At 46.9% G+C, this 19823-nt stretch overlaps 1 protein-coding gene across 1 annotated transcript in view; it reads left to right on the top strand.

The window, feature by feature from the left end:
• Nucleotides 1-18951, top strand: part of mdga2a (MAM domain containing glycosylphosphatidylinositol anchor 2a) — a 31333-nt gene extending 12382 nt beyond the window's left edge. The window contains exons 3-17 of the mRNA XM_030117043.1: nucleotides 333-507; nucleotides 1626-1822; nucleotides 2753-2885; nucleotides 4957-5229; nucleotides 8631-8960; nucleotides 10250-10564; nucleotides 12474-12746; nucleotides 13609-13757; nucleotides 13904-14081; nucleotides 15376-15396; nucleotides 15590-15745; nucleotides 16642-16791; nucleotides 16871-17001; nucleotides 17205-17304; nucleotides 17408-18951. Of these exons, the coding sequence (XP_029972903.1) occupies nucleotides 333-507; nucleotides 1626-1822; nucleotides 2753-2885; nucleotides 4957-5229; nucleotides 8631-8960; nucleotides 10250-10564; nucleotides 12474-12746; nucleotides 13609-13757; nucleotides 13904-14081; nucleotides 15376-15396; nucleotides 15590-15745; nucleotides 16642-16791; nucleotides 16871-17001; nucleotides 17205-17304; nucleotides 17408-17496 (2670 nt within the window). The 3' untranslated portion in view covers nucleotides 17497-18951. The remainder of the gene's footprint in view (nucleotides 1-332; nucleotides 508-1625; nucleotides 1823-2752; nucleotides 2886-4956; nucleotides 5230-8630; nucleotides 8961-10249; nucleotides 10565-12473; nucleotides 12747-13608; nucleotides 13758-13903; nucleotides 14082-15375; nucleotides 15397-15589; nucleotides 15746-16641; nucleotides 16792-16870; nucleotides 17002-17204; nucleotides 17305-17407) is intronic.
• The last annotated feature ends 872 nt before the right edge of the window (nucleotides 18952-19823 follow it).

The raw sequence follows: 19823 nt of genomic DNA, 5'->3' as shown, positions 1-19823 counted from the left end.
GGGTCTTTGTGTGTTTTACTGTGTGGGATGACAGACGGATAGAAAATTTACCAGCAGATGCTGAAAGAGGGCAAATCTCCCCCAGAGGCTGGACCACACACACACACACACACACACACACACACACACACACACACACACACACACTGTAGTAGCTCCTGGTGGTTTCCGTGTTTGTTTTCTGCTGGTTGACCTGTGGTTCCCCTGCTGGTTCTCCTTGTTCTGACCCTCTGGCCCAGCTGCAGTGTGAATGTCGACCTCAGAATCGCTCCTCCCGTGTCGCGACCTGACGGACTGTCACACTCTATCGAACTCTGTGCCGCCCTCTGCAGGTTCGATGGACCAAGACGGCGGGCGGAGCGTCGGACCGGCCGGGCGACTCCTCGCTGCACAACGAGACGTTGAAGATCGAGAAGATCACCCGCCACCAGGGGGGGCGCTACTACTGCAAGGCAGAGAACGGGCTGGGGTCGCCTGCCATCCGCTCCATCCGAGTGGACGTTTACTGTAAGAACACACACGTTCGCATTACATTAATGTCAGACTAAAATCAAATTGAAGTCAAACTTGCGGCGTCTTATCGTCCCGTGATGATCACACCCGTGTAAGATTATCTGTTCTGTCAAGTTCAGTCATACTCCCTTCAAACGATAGCAGATCACGTGAACATCGTGGTCGATCACCTCCAGAGTTCCATTGATTTAAAGCAGCGGCTTCCTCTGCTTGTGTCTCTTCTCTGCGCTCTGATGCTGTGTGAGAGCTTGAATGTCCTGGAGGACGTTTCCGACTGTGATCACAGAGATTTAAGTGGTACCTGAACGCAACACGACTGAGTGCTGCCTTCAGGGCACATAGGCTCTTAGGCACACACACACACGCGCGCGCGTGCAGAATCACATGCTTGCCTACACACAGACAGACATTTATTTATTTATTATTGTTTGTTATCCATTATTAATATAGCTTTTCATATTTTATTTTCATATCGCGTTTTTCTTGTTTTTATTGTTCCACATTATGTGTAAGCGTGCATGTGTGTGCGTGTGTGTGTGTGTGCGGGGTGTCTCCCTGTGGACAGTGAATCAGCACCTTCAGCCTGTCAGCTGCTGGCGGCTTGATAACTGCGCTCGTTAATTTAGCGGCGCCTGATTGGCCAGAAGTGGTCAGCTGACCACGAGGCCGGCTGTGTAACTGCCCCTGGCTCAGCAGTAACTGCCCCCACCACAGGAAGAGTGACCCCACGTTTAGAGGAGATGAGAAGCATAAAATGTTTGACTGCGAACAGGGAGTGAGTCACCAGCAGCCCACTGTAAACGGGAATTAAGCGGAAGTAAACAGGAAGTAAAGGGGAAGTAAAATGAACTGAACAGGAAGTAAAAGGGAATTAAATGGGATGTCAACAGAAAGCAAACAAGTAAACAAGAGGCAAACTGGAAGTAAATAAATAAACTCCAGGCTGCAGAGATGTCAGCTTCAGCGTACTCTAACTGTCTTTTCAGAATAAATACATGTTGATGAATCTTGTACATAAGTTCTGATGTCAATCAGCGTCTATAAAGTTATTTATATTCTTCTATATTTTTTTCATACATTAACACTCAACTTCTCCTCCTCCTCCTCCTCAGACCTGGATGACCCAGTGATCACAGTGCATCAGAGTGTAGGGGAGTCCAAGGAGCACTTTTATTTTGAGAGGACGGTCTTCCTGCGCTGCGTGGCGAGCTCCAACCCTCCGGTGCTCTACACGTGGAGGAGGGGCCGCGAGGCGCTGTCTCAGGGGTCCGACTCCGGCGTGGAGATCTACGAGCCGTTCTTCACACAGGTGAGGAAACACGCCTTCGTTCGTCTGCATGTTCTCCTCGGGTCCGGGCGCGGAATCTGCACGGACTTCATATCCACACCCGGAACCAGTCAGAACCAGTTTAAACTGGTTCAAATATGATACAACCAGTTTAAACCGGTCAGAACTCAATTAAGCTGGTTTAAACCAGTCGGAACCACTTTAAACGGGTTCAAATACTCCATTTGTTATGTGTTACTTTCCATTTGGAGCTGAGGGGAAGGTTTGGTAGCTAGTTAGCGGCCATGTGGTAACGCACAGTTGACTGTGAGGCCTTCAACTCGTCCTCAAACCCCCCCATCGCTGCGTAGACATGTGAAACTAATTTCCTCCACCTCCTCCGTCGCCGTAACATTGGCTTCCATTTCTGCAAAAACATCCCATTTAAATGTCATCTAATCTCATCTCATCTGCCCGTGAGCTGGGAGGAAGCTCGGAGGCTGCCAGAGGAGATAAGAGGGAGGTTTGGCAGCCGGGAAGAGAGAGACGGAGGAGAAGGTGGAGGAGCAGGAGGAGAACAGAGGACGGTGAAAAAGAGGATGAGAGTGAATATTCCTTTTTCATAACTGTGGAGGTGCAGCCTGTAAAATGTGAGTAATACCTCCCCTGTGCATGAGGTGGCAGCAGTGGCTGCTCGCTCGCAATGCTAGGGATTGAGTTACTTCATTGCTCAGTAAGTTAGTTATTGCCTTACTCGGTGAGTGAGTGAGTGAGTTAGGTAGTTATTTACTCAATGAGTTAGTTTGTTTATAGTCAGCTGTGGACTGGCATGTCGGTAAGCTTCAGTCCAAAACCCAGTCATGCTCAGGAAGAACGTGCAAACTGCTCCCGGGAATCAAACCCAGGGCTTTCACTCTGTGGCTTGGTGGCACTCAGTCAGAGTTTATGTTTTTTTCTTTTTTGCTTTTTCAGGGAGAAACAAAGATCCTGAAGCTGAAGAATCTCCGACCGCAGGACTACGCAGACTACACCTGCAGCGCCTCCGTCAGGAGCGTTTGTGGAATCCCAGACAAGAACGCACACTTCAGTCTGAGCAACAGGACAGGTACACACACACACACACACACACACACACACACACACTGAAGCTTGTTTGTGTTGAAACACAATCCACAATCATGCCACAGATTACCTATTGGTGGAAAAATGAATTCCATGAACGGCTCAGAACATTATCTGGAAATCTGTGTTGTGCTTCTGAGAGGAGGGTGAGGTTGTGGTTCACTGCCTCCTGCTGGACAACAGGAGGAACAACCGACCATGAAGGTGTCGGAGGGTGATGAACCTTTGTGTGTCTCCAAAGTGGAAGAGTTAACCTGTGATATCTCAGTGTGAAACCTGAATGATTGTAAACAGTTTCAGGAAAAGATTATATAGAACTTTACAGATTATTGACAAAGAGATGTGAATTCACGATCAGCTGTATTAACTTTATAGAACGCATCTGTCGTCCTCTCAAAACGACAGAGATACAGGAATTATGCCCGAGCCAGTAAAATCAAAAATCTGCTTTTGTTCATTGGTTTTTAACATGCTCAACAACTTTATTCAGATAATAACACGATTTTCCAATAAAATAACTGAGCGGATCTAAATTTGAGAAACTCACTAGTCGCAGTGGTTGAGTGAAAATGTGAGTGTTGAGCACTGAAGGACACTGGAGAAGGTGTGTTTTGGTTTGAGATGCTGCAAACTGAACTTTCTATCCCAGCAGAGGAGGCAGAATTCATTCACACTATGTACGGTGGCTTTATAGTATCTGGATCAAAGTGGCTTTGATACATATTGGGGGTGTTTTTTGCACTTTCAGAAGTGGAGACTACTGTTTCTCACAGACTTCAATTCATTATTCATATTTATGGTAACTGTTGACACAGAAATTTTGGATCCAATGAGTGAATATTAGTGTGATGGATTGTGTGAAACGGTTTATTGATTTTTGTCTGGGTTTAATGAAGTATTTCTGTTTTGTTCTATAAGGTAGGAATATATTTATCATGGTGTTTTAATGATCAGTTTAAACATAATTTTTTTTAATGTTATGTTCAAAACAATCAAAAATGAACTAAAACAGAAAAATGTGACCTTGTCACAGTTGGTTTGTACTCCAAGTAAAATAATAATCTTTTTACCATCTGGGAAAAGGTGGTTTGGCATCATCACTCTGTTGTGTTTTTATGAGGAATGTTCTTATAAAACAAAATATTTCTGTGCTGGCTGAAAAAAGGTAGAGCTCCACTTATTATTTTAAAATGTGCCAACGCGGCATTTATAGTTCAATTGTTAAAGTTTGATTTCCATTTAATTGTTTATTTAAGTTAATAGAAATGTTTTTCTCTCTGACCTGCTGAATATTTTACAGTCACTCTGGGGTTTTTAGTATTTTTATTTGCCGTGTGTGTGTGTGTGTGTGTGTGTGTGTGTGTGTGTGTGTGTGTGTGTGTGTGTGTGTGTGTGTGTGTGTGTGTGTGTGTGTGTGTGTGTGTGATGAATAAATGATATCGGACCTGTACAGTGGATCCCCGCTGCTCCGCCCCAGGGGCTGATGGGATTTACATGATGTCAGCTGAACAGAGGGCCACTCCGCTATTTTTATCTCTTCATCATGATTTCTGCATTCAGCTGCTTGTTGCCGCACACACACACACACACACACACACACACACACACACACACACACACACACACACAGCTACCTACTGAGAAGTCCTCACAAGCTGGCACTGTTTGCAGAATGTTGGTTGTTTGTTTTTTAACTTTTCAAATTAGATTTGAGTGAATGCTGATCAGATGTAAAAACTGTTTTTTAAAGTGAGCCGCAGGTCTCAGAACATTTGGGACAGGAGCAACAAAAGTCTGTTAAGCCCTATTGATGCGACCTTTCAAGTGAAAACGCATAATTTTAGCATTTTCATTCCAGAGAATTTGAACATTCAGTCACACAAGTTTTCCTCGAGGGCCTCTGATGTGTGCTCTTTTTCTGTGGTAAAAACACCCATTAAAGCACACAAGGAACATTGCGTTGAACATTAAAGCTCCGTTTAGCAACCATGATAAGATTCAATGACTCCAGAAACCTTCTTTATTTTACAAAAAGTGTTATTTCTCCTTTTCAGCTCCTCCTTCTATCAAGCTGCAGGTGGACGAACCCCTGGTGGTGAACCCCGGGGAGACCGTCACTCTTGTGTGCGTGGCGTCGGGCGGAGACCCTCCCCCGACGCTGACGTGGCTCAGGCCGGGAGGGGAGGAGCTCCCCAAGAGGAGCGTCCTCAAGGGCGGCACGCTGACGATTCCCGCCGTGACCGTGGAGGATGGCGGCGCCTACAGCTGCATGGCGGCCAACAACGTGGGAAACCCCGCCAAGAAATCCGCCACCGTCCTGGTCAGAGGTACGGCAGGAGTTCAGATCTGTGTGAACTGAAACCAGGGTCTGGAGGATTGGAGGATCCTGAAGGTTCCGAGGTTCTGAGGGTTTTGGGGTTATGGGTAACATGAACTCAACAGGTCCATAGAGTCCTCATCTTCACACTCTGAGGGAAGCCAGTCACACATGCTAACCTCCTTTATCCTCAGTGGATCCTGACCACAGACAGCGGAGTGTCCCGTGATAACAGTAAACTGATCACAGACAGTGGACTGTCCTTTCTGTCACAGACTGCGGGATCCTGTTTAGTTACATTGTTGCTCCACTTTGAGCAATGAGTCTCTCACACATTAAACTGTGTACTGACAAGCCTGGAGCTCAGCCTGCGTGTGTGTGTGTGTGTGTGTGTGTGTGTGTGTGTGTGTGTGTGTGTGTGTTTGTGTGCGTGTGCGCACAGCTTCATCCACCTCCAGTTATGTAACAGACCTTTTACTGACGCAGTAAAACTCGCAGCGTTTTGTTCTCAGGCGTTCTCGCTTTAATCTTAATGAACACGGACAATCAGCTGTATGCCGCACGAACGGCAGCTATTTATACACACACAAACGCACACATACACACACACACACACAAACACACACAGATATCGGGGGTTGTTGAACTTGCGACCCGGAGCAGTCTCGTGCTGCACTCTGACTGTACTTGACCAAACATCAGAAGCTTCTTCAGTTTCCACACTTCTCTTAGAAAACACAGAGCTGTTTTTTTTAACCAGTTTTAGGATTTGATTGGAGATTTTTTTTTTTTCCAGACAAGCTTGTCATAAATCTGTTGCGAAGCCAGTTGTGAATAAACTGTTCCTCCACACAGTTATATTGAGGATGTGAAGAGGAGGAGGTGGGGGAGATCTTCCTCAGTGGAAGATGTTGAAATGGAAAGTGCATTATAAATAAAATGTATGATTATTTATTATTATAACCATCCAGATAACGTGTTCCAACCTCCATCAGGTTGTCCTCTGGGGAGTTACGTAAAGCTAACGTCCAGATGTTTCCAGATGTTGCTGAGTGCCGTCCGTTCTGGGGAATCACTGACCGGTTCAGTAATGTGTCGGGCGAAGCTTCTTCTATCGCCTCTGACATTTAGCAGAAACCACTGCTTGTGTTAAATTATTCCTCAGACCAGCTGCGACTCACAAAGGTCAGAGCGAACGGTTTGCGGAGAGCCCCGCCTCCTTCGGTCTCCACGCCGCGGCCGCATGCTTTGCGGCGGGACGGAAGAGAGACTGCTGGATAATTCATCAGCCAGATGCTTTCTCGCCGCTGCGCTCTGACTACAGATCTTCCTGAGAGAGTTTCTGTTCAACAGGAGGTCGTCACGTTCACGCCATCACGCCTCGGAGTGTGCAGAAGGCGAAATGACTTTAATCTGCAGTGTTTTGGCTGCTTTGCTGTCGTCGGAGGCTGTGAGCCGGGCTGACTCGGCCTGCTGTGGAGAACTAATCCTCCAAATGCAGCTTAATTATTACCAAAGCCATTTGTTGGCTTTAATCCTTCAACAGGATGCAGATTTCCTGCCTCCATCCAGAGGTCATGCTTAACACTCACTTTCAGAGCCACCCAGATGTCATGCGGTCACTTATTCTCTGATCAGAAGTCACCCTTAGGACCAATCAGATGCTCCCTCCTGATAACCAGTCAGACATTGCCCAGGGAATCAATCAAACCGATCAGCTGTCACCCTGAGATGGTTCCTGGTAGACCACCTTGGGGGGAAAGTCTTCGTTGGAGAGCCTCTCTTTCCGTCCAGGCTGTGAGGAGTCAAGGGCACAGTGTGTGTGAGCTTGTATTTTAAACGTTGGAGCCCATTAGAAGGGGCCAGTGGGCTTACATCCAGCAGTTCTGTCATCTGCGGAACACAACATGGACTAAAGGAACCTGTACTTTGGAAGAGGGCAGGCTGACAGCCAAAAACACTCTACGAGCCAGACATCTCCATGTCTATCAAAGGCTTTTCAGTTTTTCAGGCAAGCTATTGTCTGTGACAGCAGAATCTGCCCTACAATCAAAGAAAACAGACTGCGAGCTACAGAGCAGGTAGAGAGAGAGGCAAATGGAAGCCAACCAACGCTCCTACACCTACACTTACCCTTTCAATGCCTTTACTCCTCGGGCGTGAGCTCAGTTTTGACACATCTGGGTTTGACCCGCCTCCATAGGTTCCTGTGGTACAGCTGAAGCGACAGAACCCGAGGGACTCTTCCTATGATGGCCCAGAATGAGACCCTAGCTGGGGGGAAAGACCCCGATCCCACGGGCTTTTATCAACCTTGGAAGGTGAAGGAGAGCTCCCAGCTCAGCAGCTTGATTCAAAGCCACCAGCTCCTTTTTTAAATTCTCAGACAATCCGTTAAAATGTGTCATATCATGAAGACAGTTCTGGCTCTGTCAGAAAGAAGTAAGCCGGCGAGAACTGAGACTGTTATCGCTGCAGGAGCGTCCTGGAGAGAGAAGGTCCGTCCTGCAGTCACTGCTTTTCTTTACCTGTAGTTCAACACGAGTTCACGTCAAAATTTCGGGTCATCTTTGCAACCCCGATTCACATTTTTTGCGATTTTGTGACAGTTTAGAGACCAAACTGCTGATCCATTCATCCAGAACGTAATCCATCTAGAAAAAGAGGAATTTGTCCTGGGAATAGATAAATTGTTAGATGTGCCATGAGTAAAAGGTTGCGATGGGAACATTTCCCCAGTATACCTCCCTGAGGAACTCTGAGTGTGTAATACCTGTGTTTTAAACAGAAAACAACCCCCATTTGTTTCTCTTTTTTTTTCTATCCCTAGATTACAGACAGCCCTGCTAATCCAGGAAATACAGCCGATCAGTAAAAACTATAGTGCCCCCCCCCCCCCCGTAAAAAAAACAACCCCTGTGGGATCAAATGAAGGTTAAAGGCCGCTTGTGTCTTGTTTTATTCCTCGTCATCAGTGGCCAAGCCCTCTCATGTTGAATTTGCGAATACTGTGTGTGTGTGAAGAGTGTGAGCAATCCCGACCTCTGAGCAGCAGCTGTGTGAGTCTCCGCTGATTCAGGTGATGTTTGTCCTGCTGTTAAACAAACTGCTCGTGCAGAACGATGGAGCTGAAGTGGACCGCAGCTGCCTTCAGCACCTCGTCCTCTCACTTCTAAACATGCGGGGCGACTCGGGTGATCCGTGACGCTACAGCTCCTCTCCTCATCGTGAGGTCAAGCAGCCTCCACCTTTCTTCACTCCCGACAGGGTCAGGGCGCTCGCCGAAGGGATTTTCCACTGTGATAGGTCGGCCAATCAGAGACGAGAGTGTCCTCAACCTGAGCAAAAAAATGGTTTTTAAGGTTTTTAAGCAAGGTTAACCTAAAAAGAACCTCCTCTCCTCCTCCCCAGGCCTCCGTAAAGGTCGCTTCTGGATCACACCTGACCCGTACCACAACGACGACCACATCCAGATCGGCCGCGAGGTGAAGATCAGCTGCCAGGTGGAGGCCACGCCCCCCGAGGAGCTGCAGTTCGACTGGCTGAAGAACGGGCGGCCGCTGCGCAGCTCGGAGCGAATGGTGATCACGCACGGAGACGGCGAGGCGGCGCCGGGGACCACCCACCTCGACATCATCGACCTCAAGTTCACCGACTTCGGCACCTACACCTGCGCCTCCTCGCTGCGGAGCGGAGGCAGCCCCGAGATCAGCATCGACGTCAACATCTCCTCCACCACAGGTCGGCACCTCCTCCTGCTCAGCTGCTGCGCCTCCTGCAGGAGGCGTGCTGTGCTCCTCCCCCCTCCTGGCTGTGCAAGGACAGCAGAGCAACTTCTCCTTCAGACGGACGTCACGTGACCAGCTGCCGCGGGACTTCCTGTCAGATGGTGACCTTGGTGGTCCGTGATCGGGGGGGACATTCAGAGAGCCTGAGAGGAGGGACACACACACACACACACACACACACACACACACACACACACAAGTTGCAGTTCCCTTATTGACTAAAACACATTTATTGATGCATTTTGTCTCCAAAGTACAAAAACAGTTGTTACGCAACAAATCGTGATAAATCATCGTCTCGAACAAATCATCCACACAAAACTAAACTCTGAAGCAGGAGTGTGAAACATCCAGCCTGCGGGAAGTGCGTAAAAATGTCAAGAAGACATTAACCGGGCTTTTTTCTTCTCACGGCTGTGATTCCTAAGTCATCCTCTGCCGTCGCAGTGTTTCTCTGAGATAAGCAGACAACACAGAAATCAGCTGCTACAATGGGAACCAGCAAGCTGTTTTCATAAGCTTTGCATTAGCATAGCTTTCAGATCATTCATTGTAAAGTAACATAAAAAGTGCATTCAGCACATTTTCAGTGTTCTTAGTTCTGTGTATCCAGATTTATTGAAAGGGAAAAAAAAGCTACTTAGATGGTTCAGTTTGACTGTTAAATTGAAGCCCGATTTAAAAAAACAAAACAAAAAAACAGCCGAGTGTGAGTGTTTCTGTGTGAGAACAGCTTCTGGATTCTGATTGGTCCTCCTCACACTGTCAGCCAATCACCTCATGTCCCCACGGATGGACATAAGACTCTCCCATCAGCCAATCAACAGCTGATTCTGGTTACTGTGGTGATTCCAGGGTGAGGCAGACAAACTCAGACTTATGAACAGAATGTGAAATATAATGTTGGAAAAAGAAAAAGTTCGAGCTTGACCTCACTCTACTGTCAGACAAACATTCAGCACCAGCACATTGTACTCTGCTCGTACTGAATTCCACCTTCTGTGTCTGGTTCTAGTCTGCTGTCTCTACTATTGGATTGTACTGTTTTTTGTACAGGATGCTACTATCCAGTCTCTTTCACTGGTTTCTACTTTTCTCTTTCTATCTACCAGATTCTAAATTTCTGTATCTGTTGCTGCATTCTACTTTACTGTCCCTCGTACTGGATTAAATCTGCTCTCTCTGGAACATGAGTCACTGTGTGTCAAACCTGCTGACGTGTCTTCCCGTCTGTCCCTGCAGTTCCTCCGGAGCTCACCGTCCCCAGAGGCCGCTCTCATCTCATCGTCCAGGAGGGGGACACGGTGGACCTGCAGTGTCTGGTGTCGGGGAAACCCAAGCCCATCATCCTGTGGTCGCGGGTGGAGGAGAGCGGGTCGGCGGCGGCCGCGCCGCTGCTGATGCCGGACGGCTCGCTGCAGACGGAGAGCTACGACGGCGTCCTGAGGATCCACAACGTGAGCCGAGACATGAGCGGAACGTACCGCTGTCAGACCAGCCAGTACAACGGATTCAACGTGAAGCCACGGGAGGCCCTCATCCAGCTGGTGGTGCAGTGTGGGTAACACACACACACACACACACACACACGTACACATGTAAACACACAACACACACAGATTAGTAAACGGAATAGATTACTCTCAGTATTTGAAATAAATGAAAACATGTCCGCTCTAGATTCGTCACTGTTTCTTCTCTGTTGAGCTTCATGAGTTTACAGTGAGGGATTCTTTAAATCCCGGCGCAGGCAGGTGTTCTGGTTTGTACCTGTCCTCGATGACGCTGTTTGAAGTTGGTTTTAATCCAGCTGAAGGAGCTCCTCTGCGGCCTGATATCATTGAGGCTCCTCGCTGCTCACTTGTCTGTTGTTCTGCGCGGAGGATGCCGCCGCTCGCCGCTCGTGGCTTCTCGTCGTACTTCTGTAAACACTGTGGCTGCCAGACCGGAGGAAGGACGAACTGCGGGAGTCTGTTCAAATCCTCACAACAGTTGGCATCATATCAGCCAACGGAGAGACGCTAAAAATAATAACTTCTCAAATATCCCGAGGACAAACCGTCAGCAGCCTCATGCACTGTTCAAAACCATCAGTAGTGTTTGAAATGCAGCACACAGTGTTTTTAATGAGGACGCCGCCGCTCTGTGAACACTTTCTGCTTCATTTCATTGATGAGCTCTCCTCCTCCAGATCTTCTGTTGTGACGACGGCTCAGGACGCCTCTGTGATCCTAACTGTGACCTCCGAACAGCATCATTTAAGCTTCATTTAAAGCCATCATTTGAAGAAGGGCTCTACTCCACTTTTAGAATACGTCAAATCTGAAACTGTGTGATTCCTGTTTACTTCAGACGCTGTTGTGCAGCCTCTGACGAAAAAGCAGGGTCTGATTCCTTTGTGTTTCAGCTGCACGTTAAGTACCGGTAGTTTAATAATGGTGCTTCTGCTCTGTTTCTGTGATGTTTCAGCTGTGATTCTGTGACGTTTTATCTGTGTTCAGATTTGTTTATGTGGTGTTTCGGCTGTGTGTTTGGCTGTGATTCCGTAGTGTTTCTGTTGCATTTCAGTTGTGTGCTTAGTGCTGTATCAGCTGTGATTCAGTCTTGTTTTAGCTGTGCTTCTGTGCATCTTCCTCTGTGTTTTCGTGGTGTTTGATCTGTGTTCAGCGGTGTCTTTTTCCCTCAGTGGGAGCTGAAGCTGCTGTTTTTCTTTCTGCTGAGAAACACTTTTTAAACGCAGCGTTTCTTCCCCTCTTCTGTAAATTTGCTGTTTTTGCTAAGCAGATTAACGTGCGTCAGATTACAGGTGGATTACTGCCAGAGAAGAAGAACGACATCCGAGCGGCTCAGATTTACCGAGCGAGCGTGAAGCTGCTGACGAGCAGCGAGCGGCTCCGACAGAAACGGGCAGAGTCACCAGAAAAATCTCCTCGGTGTCGTTCTGCATGTCAGCACGGCCTTACTGTGATGGCCACGTGCTCACGCGGGCTAACAGATGCTACATGCTAACAGAGGACAGCAGCCAGATGAAGCCTCGGAGCCACATGTGAACTGAGCTGCCCGTGTTTCTTTGGACTGTGACGATAATCTGACGAGTTTTTGGTCCTCTTAAAGGATTAAAAGACGACAGTGAGGCAGACAAAAAACCACTGAATGATGACAGCAGCTGGTCTATAAAACACACACACGTACACACACGCACAGTGTTTGATGTACAGTATTGTACCCTCCATCTGCTGCCACTCAATCAGGAGTGGTGTTCAAAGTGTGGTGCCGGCCCCCTCGGCAGGGGGGGGGGCGCCAGACAGCCTCAGCAGGAAAACTGGAGGTCAGAGAGATGATTATTTTCCACAGTGTGCAGAAATCCTGAGGAACACAAAGCTGAATTCTCGGGCTTGTAATGGAGATCTATTTCAGGTTTCAGCCTGTTTGGTTAAAGCACGATTTGGTTTGTGTCGTCCCACAGTCCCACCCGTGGTGGAGCCGGTGTACACGGAGGTCCGTCAGGCGCTCGGTCGCGCTTTCAGCCTGACCTGCCGACTCCTGCGAGCCCACCCGGCCCGCCTGCTGCGCTACGAGTGGAAGCTGGGCTCCCGCCTGCTGACGGTCGGTCAGTTCAGCGATCAGAAAGACGACACAAACTACCAGGTCCGAGCTCTGAACCGGGAGGGCTACGGCGAGTACACCTGTGACATTACCAACGAGGCCGGCGCCGGGCGCTGCACGTTCCTGGTTACAGGTGAGGCGCGGCTGAAGCCTTTGGGACTTCTTTTTCTGGCATTAGATCAGAACTTTTTTTGAGACAAGACTTTAAACTGCACTTAAAACTGATTGTTTCAGATCGTCTGAGACTCCATCCTTGTCTTTTATCAGACTCGGGACTCGACCTCACAGACTTAATTCAATCTGAAAGCTGTTGTCTTTGTACTTGTACTGGACCTTACAAGACCTAGATTTGTCATTTTTTGTAAATGCGAATGTCTTGAGACTTAAACTTGACTGCTTGGATTCTGCTTGGACTTGGCACAAAGAATCCTGAATGACCTGTAGATAAACTTGAGCATGTTGTAAGTATTATACCGCGACGGTGGACAGTTGATTCTGCTGGGACGTGTGTGAGGACTCAAGTGTTGGGAGAGGTAGAACCCGAAGGACTGTTGTGTTTAATTAAGTTAGTCAGATCTCTGTGGGTTTCCTCGCGGAGCCGAAGGCTTCGTGAGTAATGTGCAGAGGAAACCTGCGTTCAGTCGGCGCCTCTGTCTGTGGGACGAGGAACCTTCACCCTCTGGTAGTCGTGGAGGGAAACATCTGATCTGTGAAGTTTTCAGGTCTGAAACTGAGACGCTGCAGGTCTTAAAGCACCAACACACAGTGATAGAGGGCTGCAGATGTTCTGTGACAGAGGATCTTCTGGCCGTGTGTGAGCAGATGGACCATAATCAGCTGTTGCGTGCTCCCACATTGAACAAAGCGGTTGTTGTTTTTCTTTAAAGATGAAATGTGTGTGTGAACAAACTCACTGAGAGTGTGTGGAAGGGGTTCGTGATTTGACAGAATGTTTCTGTTCCGTGAACCAGCAGGTTAACTCCTCCTCTCCTCAGGTAAGGCGTACCCTCCGGAGTTTTACTACGACACCTACAGCGCGCTGTGGCAGAACCGACCCAGAGTTTATGGCTTCAAGCTGCAGTGGACTCAGATGGAGCCCAACGCTGTGGACCGGATCCTGGCCTACAGGCTGGGCCTCAGACAGGTCAGGGTCTCTCACACAACGTTGCTGTTTAATCAACATGTTGAAATAATTTTTTGTTTTATCGAGACCTTATTGTTGTCTGTTGTAGTTTTTTTCCGTTTATATAAAGACCTTGTCGTCGACGTCGTTTGTTGTGTCCGCCTCAGATGGGTCAGACCCGTTGGTGGGAGCAGGAGATTCCCATGGAGGGAAACATCCAGAAGGGGGAGCTGTTGACCCACAACCTGACCGAGCTGGTCAAGCCCGAGTCCTACCTGGTCCGCCTTACCCCCATCACCCGCTACGGCGAGGGAGACGCCACGGAGCGCGTCATCACGTACAGCGGTACGGCGCCAACGTCCCAGCTCCGCTTTCAGTCACACGTGAAATTTAAGCAGCTTTGCACTTCAAATACAAAGACCTTATTTTGAGTTGTGATTCTGTAAACTCAGAAAATGGAGTTGCTCATTAACCACTAAAAAGTGTTCAATAATAACACTTGTTTAAAGATGTCTGATTAGGACATTAATTCATCCTGCAGTGATTTACAACATAAATCGTCAACACCATGGAGCACAAAAACTTACACACCCTGATTAGTCCTGTAATACCACTTTGTACCAGCAGACAGTGCAGCGAGCTGGTCTACCACTCTTCCCGCTGTCAGTCCAACAACAGAAGAAGAGACATGACTTCTTGAGAGGCGCTATTTATTGTGACGACGTGTGAATGAAATGAACATAGCACTCCTTTAAATTCATCAGCTGTTCCTTACCTGCTGAATCAGTTTGAGGGGTGAATCTTCTGTAAAAAACTTCAATAATAATATCTGTCAAAACTTCAGTAAGTCGTCTGTATGACTTCTAGCAAACAGACATCTGTAGAACATGAATGAGGAGGAGGAGGTCTACATTTGTAATGATGCTTCCTGTCATTTAGTTTAACTTGGAGTTAAGTGTGTGCGACACAACTATAAAAAGGCAGCATTACTGGAGCCCCGAGTCCACGAGTCGCCATGGCAACAGGGAAGCGGAGGGAGGGGTTTTTCACCCCGCTAGAATCAGACATTTTAATGTGCTCAAGCGGCGCCTTTTTAATATGTCTTTAGCAAGTAGTGTAACAGGCTGCAGCTCTAAAAGAGAGGGAGAACATTGCTGCTCGGGGAAATGCATCAGTTTAAATGCAGTCCTTTGCAATCACAATAATATTACAGGGTGAAACTGCCTGAATGGTAGCCTAATAATTGATTTCAGATAGGTGCAATCGCACAGCGGAGAAACGCAGTTGGCAACAGTTTAAAATGAAAGATAAAAACTTGTCCAAACAGTGAGACCTTGGCATAATCTCGTGGGGGCACCGTGCGCATTTTGAACATATTTTACAATACAAAGTAAATATTAAAGGTCTGTTTGATTGTGCAGGTGTTTTATTCCCAACATCTTGCTGCTTTTACTAATATAAAGTTACCTCTCTCTGTGAAACAGAATTCCCCTCTTTCTCTGAGTTGAGTTTCCCTCATTTCAGGGTGAAAAGACTCAAAACCTGCTTTTTGAAACAGACCCCAGGTCTACTTTTTGTGTTATATTTATTATTTTTGACCCTGCTGAACCGATTTGTCCTGTTTTCTTTCCCTCCACAGCTCCTGTAAACCCACATCTCAGTGAGTGGCTTTTCTTTCAACTCACAGCAACACACACACCTTTAATTAAAGTACAAGACAGATCTTTATTTGTGTGTGTGCGTGCGCGCGCGTGTGTATGTGTGTGTGTGTGTGTGTGTGTGTGTGTGTGTGTGTGTGTGTGTGTGTGTGTGTGTGTGTGTGTGTGTGTGTGTGTGTTTGTTTTTGTGCTCAGGGGAGTTCCAGTGTGGTTTCGAAGACGAAGCGGTGTGTTTGTTCTCTCAAGACAAAACGGACGAGTTTGACTGGACGCGTCACAGCGCCGCCACGCGAGACACCAAATACACACCGAACACTGGACCCAGTACTGACCGCACCGGCTCCAAGCAAGGTACACACACACACACAATGACACTCGACATGTCCTGTTACATCACGTCCTTTTTAAGTGTCCGGTCAAACGTGTTTAGCCGGATGAGAACTCTGTCACAGGTTGGATTCCCCGTTCAGCTGCAGAGTTAAGAGGAACAGTTTTAACAGTTTTTGTTTTTACTCATTTTTTTATGTCATGGTGAAACTCTGGCAGTTTTCAAATATTATTTGTGAATTTGACTTTGAAATTGACTACATTAATATTCATAACAAGAATAACAAAACGCTAAAAACATCCATTTTATTTCTGAAATCTGTAAAAATTCTGGCAGAAACTCATCGTACGGTGAAACGAACGTGTGACACCTTGAAATATGACTCAGGATCATTAACATCTTTATTTCTGTGCTTCTGCACGAGCCTGAATACGTCAGAAAAAACAGACACCTGCGCCTTCGCACAAATATATTTTTTCTCTTGATCTGTGAACAAGCTGAAGCTGAAACTCTCCTTTCACTGAAGAACAAACCGTCGTCTCTGCCTGCAGGAAAAACACTCGCCTGGATGTTCTGCACAACTTTAAAGGCCTTGTGGCCTCAAATCAAACCACTTTTTATGCTCATGCGATGTTTTCATCTTTTGAAGATGAAAACATCCCAGAATCAATGCATACAGCTGAAATCATGTTTTCAGGATAAATAATGATGTTGCGCATCGTAAGTCTTTTTGGCCAGTTTCAGTTGCCCAAAAAGTTTTAGGATAAAATCATAGTCACTTACACACAATTTAGAGAACTTGCCCCAGTTTTTTCTTTCTCTTTTCTGTTTGATTCAATCCTGGAACTTTTAGCAGAAACCATTTGAAGCAGTAAAGAGATTTGTGATCTGTGACCTTTGACCCCGCTTGTGCCCTCAGGGTTCTACATGTACATCGAGACATCGAGGCCTCGGCAGGACGGGGACAAAGCCCGCCTGCTGTCTCCCACCTTCAACATGAATTCAAAGGGCGGGAACAGCCCCGCCTACTGCTTCGCCTTCTTTTACCACATGTACGGCAAACACATCGGTGAGGACGCCGTCCCGTTAAGGTACCGCTCGCCGTGAGGCGGGAGCTCGCCTGGCTGACGCCTCTGTTTGTCCTGCAGGAGCTCTGAACGTCTACCTGAGGCAGAAAGGCCAGACCGTGACAGACGAGTCCGTTTGGAGTCTGACCGGTAACCAAGGAGACCGCTGGAGGCAGGCCAAGGTCAACATCCACCCCACCACCGCCTTCCAGGTGCCACAGGCCACGCCCACTTCACCAAACTCCCTCTCACTTTAGAACAAACCACAAAATGACCACGCTAAATTTTCCACAGGTCACACCCACTCTGACCCTTTAAATCAGACCTCAGCGATGCTCCTACAGGCCTCACCTTCTGATATTTAGAACATGCACTTTGTGTCTTTACATGAGTCTATATGTTTGTGTGTTCGGAGATGGTGATGGAGGGAGTCCGTGGCGCTGGAATCGAGGGAGATATCGCCATTGACGACGTCACCATCGAGGAGGGTGAATGTAAAGACCCGCCTCCCAACAGTGAGCGTGGCTCTATTTTCATTCAAAACCAATTGAACTTGATCGTCACGGCTGTGGGGCTGTTAAGCACCAACTCTCTCTACTCTCTCTCTTTCTCATTCAGATCTGAGGTCGATCGCCCCGCCACCCTCGCCCCATATATGGCAGCTCTGCGTCACTCTGAGTCTGGCCTTGATTTGCCGGCAAAGGTGACCCCACCCCCCCGTGGGACGCCTCCACCTTTGACCCCACCCTCACCACCCCACATATCAGCCTCATGATTTATTCCTGCCCCCTGCAACTGAAGGTCCAGTGAGAGCTGCAGAGTGACTTCCTGCTCAGAACTTCACTCAGTAACACCACCAGGCGACGTTGAAAGGGCCACGGTCATTTTAGTGTCAGCGTTGCCATTAGCAGAGTTAGCACACTACACATGACAGTGAAACCAAACATGCTTGGTTTCAAAGAGTAATGTAACTTTTTTTTTTTCTTTTCCACTAATGGCGGTGACACAACACAACGCCGAGACCCACAGCTGAACAGCAGATGGCAGCACTGCACTCAGTACTGCAGCAGTGAAGGCTAGCAACTTTACTGCTAGCAAAATAAACTTGAGCGTGCAAGAAAGTTGAAATGAGTTTGTGAAAACATAGTGAAGACTGCAGAAGTATTGTAACCACTTCACATCAGTTAGGACAGAAACACTGTGCAGGAACAAGATTTAAGATTGCACTGATTTTCTCAGATGAAGCTTCATAGTGATTTTAGTAAAAAAAAGAAAAAGAAGAACAAAATACTCAATGTGAAGATTGACAGAATGCACTCATACTTCTTTGCACTACAGCTCAGCCAAGATGAGCTGTTTTTATACTTTCATGCTCTTCTTTTGCTGCTCGGTGGAGGTCACACTGAGCAGCATGAAGTAAAATTAGTTCGACTCTCTGATTCTAACCCTCAGTCTAACATTTAAATACAGATCTGTCAAATGTTCCTGCACTGCAAAAGTAAAAATGACAATTTCTTCAGATACGTTCTGCCATAAAAGCCAACCTCATCTTCATAGGATGAAACTTTGCCAGTTGAAATTGAGCTGAATGACTAAATTGTGTAGAAGAGTATAGAAGAGTATAGAGGACCTAGTATGGAGCCCTGAGGGACTCCTCTCTGTAATGAACTGAATGAATGGAGCTTTCAGTGCAGCAGTGTCTGAAAAGAAGAGTACCCGATTGAATGTTCTTTGTCATCCCTTCAACCAACCCAACCCCCCCCCCCATAATATCACTTGTCACCCCCTAACTACCACGACATGTCCCACCCCCCTCAATCAGCAGTACTGTACCACCACAGGATCGGCGCACTGCGGCTCCTCGTGTTTTTTTTTACAGCGAGAGAGCAGCTTTTTACCGGCGGTGTGTCGCTCTGTGAGAGTTCAGCCGCCACCACATCAAGTGCCTTCAGACTCACAGAGGAGAGACAAAACCAGAGAGAGAGAGCGCCGGGCCGAGGGCCGCCATCATGGCCGCCACCATCGACGCGGACGCACACAGTGAAATCTCTCTGACCGACCAGAGAACAGAAAACCATCGTCTGGTTTCCTTATGCAGAGAAACACTTCCTTTATTTTTCATTTATCAAGATGAAACCGTTGGATCGTGAGTAAAAATAAATGGGGAAAAAAAAAAAAACAGGAGACACCAACGAAGAAGAAGCCATGGACAGAATTAGACTCTGAATTTATTCAAAATCACCTTCATTGGAGGATCTCTGACTGGATATTTCAAAATAAAAGGACCTCCTGCTGGTTCTGTCCAGCACAACTATTTTAGTATTTTAAAATAAGTTTTTTTTTTTTAAATGGGCGGAGTCTCCAACGTTAAACCACCAGTGGATGAGCGGACAGAGTGAGAGACATTGTCACATGTGGTTGGTTTCAACGAGGAGGCGGGGCTTAAGATTAATCTGTTTTGATTTCAGTATTTATATGTAAAAACGAAAATCCCTCAAGGATTTTTGTTTTGGTGGTCGTAGAGAAAAGCGACGTCACACTGGTTAAGTATTTCTATTAAAATTCCATATTTAACTAAAACAAAAGCACAAAAGGTTCTGGGTTGAACAGTCCACACCTGTATGGGAACACCTGTGGGACAATCTTCCAGATTCCTCTGCTTCAGACATGGACGGAAGTCCATAGCTGCCAAAATAATCAAACAAACGGGGGAAAAAAAAAAACTTTCACATGAAAAGGTGCTGAGAATCTAAACTGAACCAAACTTTTTATCAGAACTCTTTCTTCTTTGACTAAGTGTTTTAGTTTTTCTTCCCGGTCATTCAAGTCTGCCATGAGAGTTACAAACACATAATAAACCATTCTAAAGTTCAAGCCTAAGTTTTCGCCATTCTGGCATAAATTTACAAAAAAATTTCATTTAAATGAAAAGTAAATTCCTACTTTTCAGCCATATGTGTTGTTTTGATTTGAATAGTCGCCATTTAATGCCCAGTTTAGTATCACTCCCATTTTCAACTGTCTACTAAATGAC

This window comes from Salarias fasciatus, chromosome 19 (genome assembly GCF_902148845.1).
Source record: "Salarias fasciatus chromosome 19, fSalaFa1.1, whole genome shotgun sequence".
Lineage (NCBI taxonomy): Eukaryota > Metazoa > Chordata > Actinopteri > Blenniiformes > Blenniidae > Salarias > Salarias fasciatus.
The sequence above is the reverse complement of the archived record's forward strand: the minus strand, read 5'-3'. Positions and strand labels throughout refer to the sequence as shown.